The 13,317-nt window shown below is 47.9% G+C and overlaps 1 protein-coding gene across 5 annotated transcripts in view; it reads left to right on the plus strand.

The window, feature by feature from the left end:
- CSMD2 (CUB and Sushi multiple domains 2) overlaps positions 1–13,317 on the plus strand; it is a 583,106-nt gene that overhangs the window by 385,092 nt on the left and 184,697 nt on the right. For all 5 annotated transcript variants that reach the window (XM_032388322.1, XM_032388331.1, XM_032388357.1 and 2 more), the window contains 3 exons: positions 2,220–2,435; positions 3,866–4,054; positions 8,772–8,941. In XM_032388322.1, coding sequence (XP_032244213.1) covers positions 2,220–2,435; positions 3,866–4,054; positions 8,772–8,941 — 575 coding nt within the window. The remainder of the gene's footprint in view (positions 1–2,219; positions 2,436–3,865; positions 4,055–8,771; positions 8,942–13,317) is intronic.

Raw genomic sequence — 13,317 nt, forward strand, 5'->3', positions numbered from 1 at the left:
ACCCTTCAGCTCGTAGATGGGCTGTTGACCCAGGTCTGTGCCCCCCCCCACCCCACCAAAGCCCATGCCTTTTCCACAGCTCTGCATATCTGCTTGGCATGGTATCCACATCCTTCATAGGATTCGGCATGGTCACTCCAGTGAAGTATTGGTTTGTGTGTGCATCTGTCACACCAAATCTGGATTCAACTCCAAAATGGGGCCTCTCTATCTCTGTGACAATGTCTTCATTTTCTCACAACGGCCAAAAGAGCCCCAAGCAATCAGCACAGCTGGGAAACCCCAGGGCTTCATCTCAGTTGTTTACTCATCCTTAGAATGCCAGCCAAATGTTTACTTGTATGGAGGGGCTGTGTTTGCACGCTAAAGAATAGAGTGCGAGGCTTACTGCTTCATCAACTCCAATTCCCCGTCCTGTGTCTGATCCACTCTCCACTCAACCCGCGCTCTAGCCAGGAGGGAAATGACGTATATTCCACCGAGCCTTTTCCCAAGCTCTGTAGACTAAGAATGGTTTCTTGTGTGCACTGGTGTTTATGTGTTGGGAGGACAGGATACATGTGGGCACACATACCTGTGCATCCCCAAAATGTTCATACCCCTCCTGTCAAAGACTGTGACCCCGTGAAGTCTTCCCAACCCTCCGGGCATAGTTGGCACTCTTCTTCTATGCCCCCATTCTGGACTCTCACCATGGATGTGTCTGTCTCCTCCACTAAACTGGGAGATCTTTCTCACTGCTTAGCCCAGGCCTGGCACTTAGTGGGTGCTTAGGATCTGTTCCCTTGAGGAAATAGATCAATAGCTGCATCTCAGTTGCCCAGGCACATTTACAAGCTGCATGCCTGGTTCTACCACCTCTATGGGGTTTTGTTTCCCCTACCCCCACCCATAGAATCCCAGATACTCTGGGATCACCAGCTCCTACCAACAGAGAAGCAAGATGATGAAAACATCTAAAATATTTTAGCATTGAAAGCTTGGATCCAACCATCATTTATTGAAAACTTGTCAGTAATTATCTAGAGAAGTATTCCTCAAACTTTCATGTGCCTACAGATCTCTTGGGGATCTTGTTAGCATGCAGATTCTGATTTGGAAGGTCTGTGACAGAGGCTGAGATTCTGCATTTCTAACAAGCTCACAGGCGAGGCGCAAGCTGCTGGTCCATGGACTTTGAATAGCAAGTGGATCCAGCCCCCCTAGTCTAGCCAAGCACCTGCCCTTAGCACGTCCACGGCAAATATTCCCGTGGGCACACTGACGTGTGGGTGGGCGTGCATTTACACATACGCCCACCTAAACACGACTGCCACGTGGACAAGTCCAGGAGCCACTTTGTGTTGAGATCCTGCCACCCCATCTTTCTCACCGCCTGACCCGTCTCGCCGCCTGGCCATTCCTACTGCCTGTTCTCTCTCCATAGCGTGAGAAGCAGTGTCGTGTGGAGCAGTTGATTACGCAGCCCTGCAATCAGACTGCCCCCAGATCCCAGCTCTGCCACCTGCTAGCTGGGTGACCCTGGACAAGTGACTTTATCTCTTTATGCCTCAGTTTACTCAGGTGTAAATGGAGATGAGGGGTAGTCATACCCATGTCATAGAGTTATTGGTGGGATTAACTGGCTTTTCAGATCTTCTCTTCCAGTTGAGAGGGGCCAACTACAGGGCAACGAAAACACATAGCTTAGTGACACACAGATAGTTAGTGCTGAAATGTTAGTGAATATTATTGCTTTTGTTTAGGGCTTGCCATTCTGCCCCCGGCACACTCTGAACTACATTCGATAGAGCATTTGTCACTCTGTACTCTAGCTGTTCGTTGACTATCTCCTATATCCCCTTGCTCCTCCCTGGCCCTGGATCCTAGCCTGGAGGAAGCACTCAGCAAATACACAAACACTTATTGAGAAATGAATGAGTGAACCCATGAATGAATGAAAGGCTATGCAGCATTCTCACGGGCCTAGCCATAAATCTTTCAAATTTGACAACCATAAAGCGGTCTCCTTCTCCCTGACCTGTGGGTAAATGGCATGTTCCGGATCATTCGGGCCCATTCATTCCGGTATGTATGTATGTATGTATCTATCAGTGCATGCTCGCACCCCTACCCACTGATAGACATCCACAAGTCGGAAATGTTTGTGCTGACCCCGTCTCACGGGGGGCTGCTGCAGCCGTCTGTTTGTCACCTGGACCCTTCCGGTCTCTTGGCAGGTGTGTTCTTTACATTCCACACCTTCCACCTGGAGAGCGGCCACGACTACCTCCTCATCACCGAGAACGGCAGCTTCTCACAGCCCCTGAGACAGCTGACCGGCTCGCGGTTGCCAGCCCCCATCAGCGCCGGACTCTATGGCAACTTCACTGCCCAGGTCCGCTTCATTTCCGATTTCTCCATGTCCTACGAAGGATTCAACATCACTTTCGCAGGTAAAGCATGTCGGGGTCCCTTGGCGGGGAAGAGATGGCAGAACATTCTGCCTCTCCCTCTGCTGCCAGCCTCTGGTCTTCCCAGCAGATGGATATTGATCCACTTTCCAGTCCCTGGGAGAATGACCTCACCACTGCAGCAAAAGGTAGTTGGGTTAGACACAGGAGGACCTCCCCATAATGGGCTGGGAAGCAGGTTTTGGGGGAATCTTCTTCCCTGAAAGTGTTTAAGATCCACTCTGAAAATCACCTACCCAACTGGTTAGATTAGGACATTCCCTCCTGCCCTAGTAACTCCAGATTCTTCTGCTGATTTCACTTCCACTGTTTCATGACCCCAGCAATTAAAAAAAAAAAAAAAAAAGAGTAAGGGTATTTGAAATGAACATATTGGAGTATTTGAGTCTCATGTGGGGACTTCTTCAGCAACACTAATTTAGTAATAATAGATATTTATCTCTGTGTTTAGGAATCCTGAAAACAAAGCTCTTTAATTTGGCATTCAGAAAGAAAATGGCCCCTTCACTGCTCTAGTCCTAAGTACCCCCACCACTCTTGTCCCATTGCTTCCCAGAGCCCCCCTTCTCGTCACTCTGATTCCCCCCAGGATGGGCAAGAGATATCTGGCCTCTAGGAACTGGGACATGGCCCTGCTCAACCCCACGTTGTCCCTCCAACAGAAGCCACCTGCCATGGGCCTGGGCAGGCCTGGCTTGTGGGACATCTCCAGCCACTGTGCCTCATCCCATCTGAGGGACCCTCCTTCTCTTTACCACATAGAGTCCTGGGGCACTGTGTCCCAGAAGGGAGATACCCTTAGGGACAATGGAAATTGTCATTTCTGTGCTGTCACTAGAGGAATCGGGCAGATCCCTGGCTGATAAATGCCATCCCATCATGCTTGCCGTCTGCCTCAAGCGCCAGCATTGCAGAGACATAGTTTGAGTGAAGCATTTGGATTCTTTCTCCCGATGTAAGTTGCCCTCGGCTGGGTCATATGTTCTGACCCTCTAGAACCAAGCTGATTGAATTTATCTGGGTCAATGCCTAGGGAGAGAGAGGCAGGAGACTCTTCGAGCCCAGAGGCTTAGGGTTAATATGGGGATGAAGGGACAGAGGAGGGAAAGGTCAAGTCATGAGGAGCCTCATAAATACCCTCAGGAAGCGTGCTTCCAGAAACACCGTGTCCTCTCTCTGCTTGCAGCGGTGAGGTGTCCCCACTTCCCGAAACATGGTGCTGCTCACCTCACTGTATGTCTCTCTGCCTCTGTTCCTCTTAGGATCGTTCTTTTCTCTTTACCTTTTGTGGGTCAGTGTGTATGTATTCTGACCTCTCTCTGTCTTTATCTCTGGCCCTCTTCTCCCTGCTGTTTTTGTGTATATGTTTCCATATTCTGCCTCTGACCCCAGCTCTCCTGCTCCTTTTCCAGAATATGACTTGGAGCCCTGCGAGGAGCCTGAGGTCCCAGCCTACAGCATCCGGAAGGGCTTACAGTTTGGCGTAGGCGACACCTTGACCTTCTCCTGCTTCCCCGGGTACCGTCTGGAGGGCACGGCCCGCATCACGTGCCTGGGGGGCAGACGGCGCCTGTGGAGTTCGCCTCTGCCAAGGTGTGTTGGTAGGTGGTCACGTGCTTTCATTTTGCTTCACTAATGGGGTGGGCCAAAGTTTAGTCGATTGCTATGAGGTAGTGAAACACGTGGGCCAAGAGGCTAAGAGGCCTGGGTTTGGGGACTGCCTTAGCACACACTTGCCTTGGGTGGGGCCTTGGATGGGAAGCCTAACCTCCTTACCAGGCTCTGAAGAAGGCTCTCCGGAGCTCTGGGCCCCATGGGTGGGAGGAGGTAGGGTGATATCCCAGGGAGTGGGGACAATTGCTCGCTGGCCCTCATTTATAAGGTTGATGGCTCTGCTCACTCAGGACTCTCAGCATAGGGCCGGACAGAACACAGGCTGGGTTAGTGCTCGCTGTTAGCATGGAACTTGGGCTTACAGTGAAAACTTGCATAAAACCCCAATATGCCGGAGAGCTAGACGCAGTACTGCACTGACTGAAACAGGGGTCGTGAGGTCAGCCCAGCCGGAGACATCTCTGTGGAACCCGGGGCTCGGCAGAGGACAGTTGTAAACAGGCTGGCGAGATGGACCCAGCTGGGGCTGCGCAGTCACACAGGGTCAAGGTCAGGTCTCTGCTCAGCCACTTACCAGCTGTTAGATCTTGGGCAGGCCACCAAATGCCCTCGGCCCCAGCTTCCTCACTTATAAAACAGAGATAGCAATAGGCAACTCACAGGCTTCATTCCAGATTAGATGACGTGATCTACATAAACCAGTGGGGTGCCATATAATTATCACCATTTTGCTAGTAACCTTTTTATTGTTACTTGTCAATAACCAATAACCTTTTACAGTCTCAGAGGGCACACACTAAGACAAATAGATGCAGAATTCCATTTTGACCAGTTAAATCATCCCAAAGTTTTTCCGTTCTCCCGTAACCATCCCCCAGAGCCTCCACCCACCCTGACCCAGACACACATTCAGACCTACACGTTACCCCATGTAGGTTCAGTGTCTGTCTGGCCACCAGCAGCTCTTTCCTTCTCCGGGAAAACATCCTCAGCTAAGTAGTTCTGGGGGAAATTTTTCTTGAATGGGATTATCCGGGACCACAGATGCACACACTCCTTAAGCTCTTGCCTCATTGATCTCATTACATAAACTCATTCTTTAACTTATTATTCCAATTACTGTGTGTTCATGACACCTCACAACATTTCATTATTACATTTGTCTTCCATTTCGTGTGTTATTAATAATGCACAGCAATTATAATCACCTCTAATTACCACCATCCCTGCAACAGAGCCTCAGGCTGGAGGTTTCATGGGAATGCCCACCCTGGGGATGCTCCCAGTTGCCACATGCACTGTGGGTGTAAATTGGATGACTTAGCCCACACAGTGTTACCAGGAAATATTCCCAGCTGTGAAGGAGATGAACAGCCCTGGGCTCTAATTCATGGTGTGATGGGGTGACACAGCCCCTGACCTCAGGGGCCCCTGGACTAGATGTGGAAGAGACAGCCCTGACTCCAAGGGCCCCAGTCTGTGGCAGGAGACATGGCCCTGTCCTTGGGAGCCCCGGTGTGATGGAGAAGAGTGAACCCTCTGCCTCCAGAGTCCCAGACTGATGGATAAGACACAGCCCCTGCCCTTAACGAGACCTCCTCTGATGGGGACGACAGAAGTCACAGATGCCTCAGTCAGTGGCAGGACTTTCCTGTGTATGTGACTGTTTGTTTCTCCGGAACATTTATTTGTTTCCACTGATGCTTGTGTTTAGCTTTTCAGTGCATCTGCTCACCATCCCTGTTACTTTGGAAACTCTCCCAGAAGCAAGTATCATGTCCCTCTACCTTCCTGTACCTTCCCTGGTGCCCAAGACAAAGGCCCTGGCAGGGAGTCAGGCCCTGGTGATCAGCCAAGGATTGGCCCCATCTGAAGCTACCAGCTCTGTGTCTCTCCTCACCAAGGTGTCGGGCTATGGGGGAGAGGAGACGGGCGTGCTGGGGCAGCGGCGGCCTCAGAGCTATCGTGCAGGAAGCGAAGGCCAGGGAAGGCGTCCAATAACATGCCAAAGCCCATGCTTAATTTGGCTTAAGCCAAATTTAGGAACTAGGCAGAGGGCAAGAGGCATCAGACTAGTGAGTGTGCTGTGAACACCAGGCAGCTAATGCACACTTCCTAAGAAGCTTCTCAGGCTTTCTGCCAGCCGCAGAGCACAGGCACTTAGGACTCCAGATGGAATCAAGGAAGCGGCGTAGATTCACCTGGGATAGATGGGGAAAGAGAGGAGGAATAACACTTGTTGAGAGCCTACTATATGCTAACCACTCCCCACATGCTCACTTGTTTTATCATAAAATCCCAAGCATTTATTCTCTATAGTCTTATGTGGATGCTATTATTGCCCAGATGAAGGCAGATGAAGAGACTGAGGTTCAGAGTGTTGATATAACTAGGCTGTCTGACTCCAAAGTCCATGCTCATCCCACTGCTCCCCATGCCTCTCCCTAGATGGAGGGGAATAGTGTGTGACTCCAGAAATAATGGAGAGCTGCTTCAGGGTGCTGCCCATGTGATAAGACTGAGTAATACAGGTGCACAGCCCTTAGCACCCCCTCCCCAAATCCCCGCCCTTGTCTCCAGGCCCCCAGAAAATGTCCACAGGGTGCCTGTCCACAACTATCACTTTAGTCGTATACCCCAGCTCAGCATATTCATTATGCACATTTGGACACTTTGCAGAAAGGCTCTAAGACAAATGATCAGGCCGCTGTAGGAAAATACCATGGGTGGCTTAAACACCAGATATTTATTTCTCATGGTTCTGGAGCCCAAACAGTCCAAGATCAAGGTGCCCGCAGATTCAGTGTCTAGTGAAGTTCCTCTCCTAGCCTGCAGACGGCAGCCTTCTTGCCATCCTAACAAGGCAGAGAGAGGGCTCTGGTCATTTCCTCAGCTTGTGTGGTCGCTAACCCCAATCACTTGCCAAGGGCCCTCCTGAGGATACCCATCACACTGAAGATTAGGGCTTCAACATATGGATTTGGCCTGAGGCCACGAACATTCAGTGCATAGGAATGGCTTATGTAAACTCCTAGGAAAGTGAACCTGTCCTGAACTGGCCAGAGCCCAGGGAGTAGGGCCCATTGAAAGAGTAAGGACCTGTGGGACACGGACACTGTCTTCAAAGGTCTAAGGAGCAGCCTTGGGGACAAGAAAACACACAAGGGTATAACTAAGACCACGAGAGTTTCAACTCTGAATGTCCCTAAATCACAAGCTCCATCTACATTGCCTTGGCCTAGCACACTTCAGGCTTAGGACAATTAGGGTTAACTGCGTGGCCCATTGGTTGACCTCAGGGACAACCTTCCACCAATGACTGTGCCTAGAATAGGGACACCGAGGGATGGTTTGGAGAAAGCAGACTTGCTACCATCAACCTCAAAGATTCAAGATGTGCTCCCAATTCCCCATATGTCCAGACAAGTAATGTGCCTGCCATCTGGACTTGTATTTTCATCCTTCTGGAACCTAATTATTTTTAGGACTGTACATCTTCTGAGGTCTGTGTCCTCCATATTCATTCATTCACTCATTTTGCAAATATTTATTTTACAGACAATCTGGGCTAAGCCTTGGAAGTTTAGATTCATTAAGCATGACCCTAGCCCTCAAGTAACTCCCATTTTGTGGGGGCTACAGGCAAGTAACAAGCAGTCAGGGTGCAAGGGGACAGACGCTCTGATACGGGGAAGCACAGGGAGGGGCTTTACAACTATTAAAGACCCTAGAGAGACAGCTGTGGGGCTCTGCATCCATGCCCTGCCACTGAGCTCCCGCCCCTTTCACCTGCTCATGCCCGCTCTGCCCAGGCACTGGGTGGGGGCTGGGGAGAGAGAACTAGGACCCAGCCCTAAAGGATCAACAGTGGAAGAGACAGAAATGTTAACAAATGGGTGAAATACAATGTGATGACTGCTATAAATAAAAGTACGGGAACAATGGGGAAAGAAGGACTAATTCTGGAGGAGGAGAAAAAGATGTCGAGAGGAGGCTGTGAATTCATTAGCTGTTGAATGAAACAGGGTTTCAGTGGGTCTATGCTAAAACTTTCTCCAAAGCCTCAGTGGCCTTAAATTCCAAGACCAGGAGGGTTGAATTCTCAGCCCCCTCCTCTTGGTAAATGGAGAGACTTGATCTGAACTGCTAAGTACCAGATTCTTTATTTTTAAAATAGGGATGATAATTAGGCCTACCTTATGGGTTTGGTTGTTGTGACTAATGACTGAAGTTTGGAAGATGCTAGCAATAATTATTCAACGTTGACCCCTCTGGGTTTCTAGCCTCTGATACTGAAAGGATTTGTCTCTCCTCACTTCACCACCTCCATCCGCCCCTGACATCCTCCTCAGTCATTCTGTTGCTATGATACTAGACGAACAGGTGTGGGGAAGGGCTGCCTCAGGCCACTAAGAAAGTACAGGATGCCTGGTGGGTTAATTTCTATTCCTGCAGAAGAGAGACAGACACACAGAACAAGAGAGATAAAGAAACGGAGCAAAACTACTGAAGGTGGGCAGATATGTTAGAAAACTTTGATAAGCAGTCCCACAGACAGGCAGACGAATGGACAGATAACCAGGCATTTGGGCAAGCGGAAAGGCAAACAATGTGTCATCCTTGTAAGGTCTTCCAGCGCTGTGAGTTGTTTTCTAGATGTAGCTGATGGGGGTTAATCGGTGATTATTGTGATTCTCTTTCCAGCTGAGTGTGGGAATTCAGTCACGGGCACTCAGGGCACATTGCTGTCCCCCAACTTTCCTGTGAACTACAATAACAACCATGAATGCATCTACTCCATCCAGACCCAGCCGGGGAAAGGCATTCAGCTTAAAGCCAGGACATTTGAACTGTCAGAAGGGGATGTCCTCAAGGTAAAACCAATAGATCTCATAGAGGATGTAAGTGACAGTAGGCAACAGTGCGCTCAGCACCTACTCATTTACTTCTGTGGGAATGACCCAAACGTTCATCTTCCCTCCTGAGTTCCAGGGTATTGTCCTCACTCATCTGGGAGAAGGTAGGAACCCGAAAGAGAAGGGTCTGTGAGGATCTAAGAATGTGGCTTTCGAGTTTGCTTCAGAGCTGACTATTCTCAAATACATGTGTGGTAGAGAACAGGCTGACTACGTGATAAATCATCATAAATTCAGCTAGAGGGGCCAGTGGATCAGGTTTTTCACCGTGAACTGACCATCAAGCTGGATAGTGAAGAGCTGGTAGAATGTGCATGTGCATTTGTGTAGACACGTGTTTATGGACGTAGATCCTTTTATTACATTTCCACATGTGTGTGAATCTGAATCTAGGTACTGGCTTCTTTTAAGGGACCTGTGTGTGTGCTTACGTGTCTCAGTGTATCTTATGTGTGTGCACACCTGGGGATGTTTTGAGTATAAGTTTCGGTAGACTAGTAGCTCATTGTGCCATGGTGATGGCCCATGTGTGGCAGTGGGGTTAAAGAAAGTGGATTCAAGTTACATGTCAGGCAAAGAGGTGTTGGGACTTGATTATAGAAAGGGGATTGTTACGACACTGAGCACACATGTGATTTGCATGCCTTTGTATGTAGGTGATTCGTGTGTATCTCCAGTAATATATGGTGTGTGAGTGTGTGTATGATCAAAGAATGGACTCTGGAGAATTTATCCAAGAGCTGCTTCATTGAAATGGATTATAAGGAAAATCTCACAGAGTGTGTCCATTTTCATCCTATGCCAAGAAACTTTTTTAGCTTATCCTAATACAGTTTTATTCCCTGCAGCCCAAGAAGTCTTGACATTAGAAACAATCAGAGGTCACTACTCTGAAAAACCCAAAGAGAAAGAATTAAATAATCCCCATCCCTTAGGATTCTCTCTAGATATGATGAGTGTACTGTGCATTTTATGCTCACTCTCCGGCGCATGTGTTCTCTGGGGTGTGTGTGCGTGCGCACACATTTGGAAGGTGTTTCTCACTCTTACCTGGTTATCCTTTAAGCCCATGAGATGACTGGTTGGGACTGGATATACCTGAAATAGAAGAGAATATGCGAAGTGGCCGAGTGGGGATTAGGGCCTAATTACTGTCTTCTTAAGCTCTACTTTGCAACCTCTGAGCTCCCCAGACAGAAAATCTCCTTTTAAGCGAGCAGTAGACAAGATTATATAATTTCCAACGGCCATGTCTTCAGGCAGCCCCTGGACCTCGCCTCTCTCCATCCATGTGTTCATCGTCCACACCAGAGCCTCAGAGGATGCAACTGGGCCCAACAAGGCCAGAGTGACTTCCTCTCTCCAGTGCTGCAGATGAAATTGATGGAATGCAGAGCCCTTCTTGCATGAAGGCTGTCGTCAACCCTACAGAAAAAGGAGTTTTGGAGACGTAACTTATAAGTTTCAGGTTTTGAAGGGAGTATATAGCAGCAATTCTATGTCTGGCCTGATAGGACCAGAGGGTTCCTTGGCTGCCAGAGGTCACACGGAGTAATGGCTGGTGCCTGAGCCTCTTCCCCACGGTGGTCTAGATTCAGAGAAGCACCTAACACATAGTCAACAGGTGCACATACCCAACTGTCCTGTCCAGGTGCTATCTCAGGATTAGGTAAGCAGCTCAAAAGACAGAAGAGAGACTTTCTGAGGCATTCAGGGTAAGAAGGGAGAGACATGGGCTGTAAAACCCAGGTCAGAGTTCAGGGAGGACTTGTGTAGGAGATAGGACCCCAGGTAGTCCTGCAGGGTTGTGGAGAGATGGGAATGAATTCCTGTATCTTAGGGGTATGTTCCCAGACTTCCCTGCCCAGCTGGCCCTACCACCCAGCCTTCTAATATTGGGCTCAGCCTTCTTGTCAAAGAAGACCCTCTTCCTCCTGTGTCCAGGCCTCTGTAGTGTCCTCCTCAGAAGGCTGTATCTCTGACCTGGCTGAAAGGCCACTCACGGGACCCCAGGACCCCCAGAACTTCTATAGAACAGGGTCTGGGGAAGGGAGGGCAAGGCACCCAGGGAGATAGGGTGGTTTCCTGGAACCCCTTCCTGTTCTAAGTCTTCTCCTCAGGGTGGAGAACCTGGGACATGAACAGGTACAGAACTGTTTCAGAACTAAGAGAAACCCACGGTTGTGGTTTCCCAAATAGGATTCAGAACAGCCTTGCAGCCACGTCAGCTGCCGGGCACTGCTGGGCCAGCATGTCACTCTGGTCTACCTTGACAGGAACATGTGCAGGAACTGCCCAGAACAGTAGTCAGCTCCAAGAATATCTCGCCCTCGCCCTCGCCCCTCTGGAATTCACCCACCTGCCAGAACACTGGTGGATTCCTAATCCTCAGGACTCTTGTCCCTCCAAAGAAACCCCAGTGCACACCTGAGCTCCTGACAAAGGAGACCTGTCACCTCCTCCACACTTTATTTATTGCCCAAGATACAATATTCTATGCATCTGACCAACCCTCCAAACTTTATAGTCTTGTATTTCTGACCCATGAAATGACTCTTTGCTTGTGTTTATGACCCCTGATCTGTTTCTTACCTTTAATAACTGAAAATTCCTTAAACTGCATCCCTGCTCACACTTCAGCTTCTCTCCCAGAACTGATTCCTTTTATTTTGGCCCCCACCAAAATTTTGACCTGACATCAGCAAGACAGGAAGGGACTTTAAATTGCAATAGAATGGAAAGACAACTTCCAGCTCAAGATGCCAAATGAAGCACATGGATATATATATAACTTCGTCCTCTGCCGGTCCCCACTGAAATGACTAAAAGGATGTAAAAGCAGAGGACTGTGGCCTCAGCACTGGAAATTAGGCAAGGGTACCATTCACATATCACCTAAAGGAATTTTTGCCAAATGGAATATCCAGAAAAGAGTTCAGGTTGAGAAATGGCCCAATCAAACTATGATTCACATAAACGAAGTGAAATCCTGACTGTGGATGAGGTGTTAGAAACCGGAAGGAAAAACTCATCTCTGGCCACCTAGCTCAGAGCAGCAGAGCCTGGAGGGAGGACACGCCATGGCCCCGTTGGCAGGGACCAGATGTCCACATCACTGGTTCCTCTGGAAGCGTACTAGGTCTGAGAGAACACACAGAGCCACCATTCCCTCTCAGTGGGACATTCTGGGCTTCATGTGGCTTTTTTTGGCAAGCCAGATGAAGTAGGGCAACGCTATGGTTGGTGCCAAACAAGAGTGGTCAGGCGCATTAGAAAAGAGGCACCACACTCACACACACACTTCAGCACCAGGAGCCGGGAAAGCTCCTGCGATGGCCTATTCTTGCGTAATTCCTCCACTCCCCTCCAGAGACCACTGGGCATTTCCATTCCCCTCTTTTATGCTCCCTCTGTAGTGGTGTGCTAACAAGAAAATTAACTGAATGTGTGTAAATAGTCCGTAGATCAGAAGAAGCGGACCTGTCTGAAGAGTCAGAGCTAATTTCCCCTCTGTAAGCAACAAAGAAGAAGAACTTTAAAAGCAACTCCTACTTTGTATTCTTAACAGGATTTGGGAGAATCTTATATTTATGACACAAAAATAGGCATTAATGAAAACAGAGCAATCTGAGATGAGGAAAGATTAAATAAAGATGAGAAACATGATCACCCAATTAAAAAATGTGATGGAGGCAATGAACGGAAGAGGGTAAAGCACAGAAAAATGAAACCAGTTTATTATGAGATGACTTTGAGAACTTCTCTCACACCTCATAAGGAAATTAAAAAGAGGATTCTTTTATGTTAATAAAATGTACAATCAATCTACAGTCAAATTTTATGTGCCAAATAACATAGCATGAATAAATTAAATAAAAACTGCTAGAAATGTAAAAAAAATTTTTAATAAAGTTGCAGTCATGGTGGAAGATTTCAATATACCTCTGTGAGTCTCTGATGCATCACCTAGGTTAAAAATAAATAAGGAGTTGGGTAGTGTGAATTATATAACAATAAATCCAAAGGAAGTAGGAGAAAGAGCCTTTTTTAAAGGTAAAGTCAAAAATGACTGAAAAAAATACAACCAAAAAGCAATAGAAATTGTCAATAAAACCAACTGGTTCCTTGAAAAATAGCTAATAAAAATCACAAATTTTGCAGGACTGATCAAGGAATAAAGAAGCCACTGATACATAATTTTAGGAACGGAAAAAGGATCATAGTTAGAGATGAGGTAGAGATTATGAAACTAACAGAAAATATTTAGGAACAACTATAAGCTAAGAAATCTGAAATGGACATTTTGACAGATTAAAAAGTACTAACATCAAGAA

Source organism: Phoca vitulina, unplaced genomic scaffold, assembly GCF_004348235.1.
Source record: "Phoca vitulina isolate PV1807 unplaced genomic scaffold, GSC_HSeal_1.0 scaffold2, whole genome shotgun sequence".
NCBI lineage: Eukaryota > Metazoa > Chordata > Mammalia > Carnivora > Phocidae > Phoca > Phoca vitulina.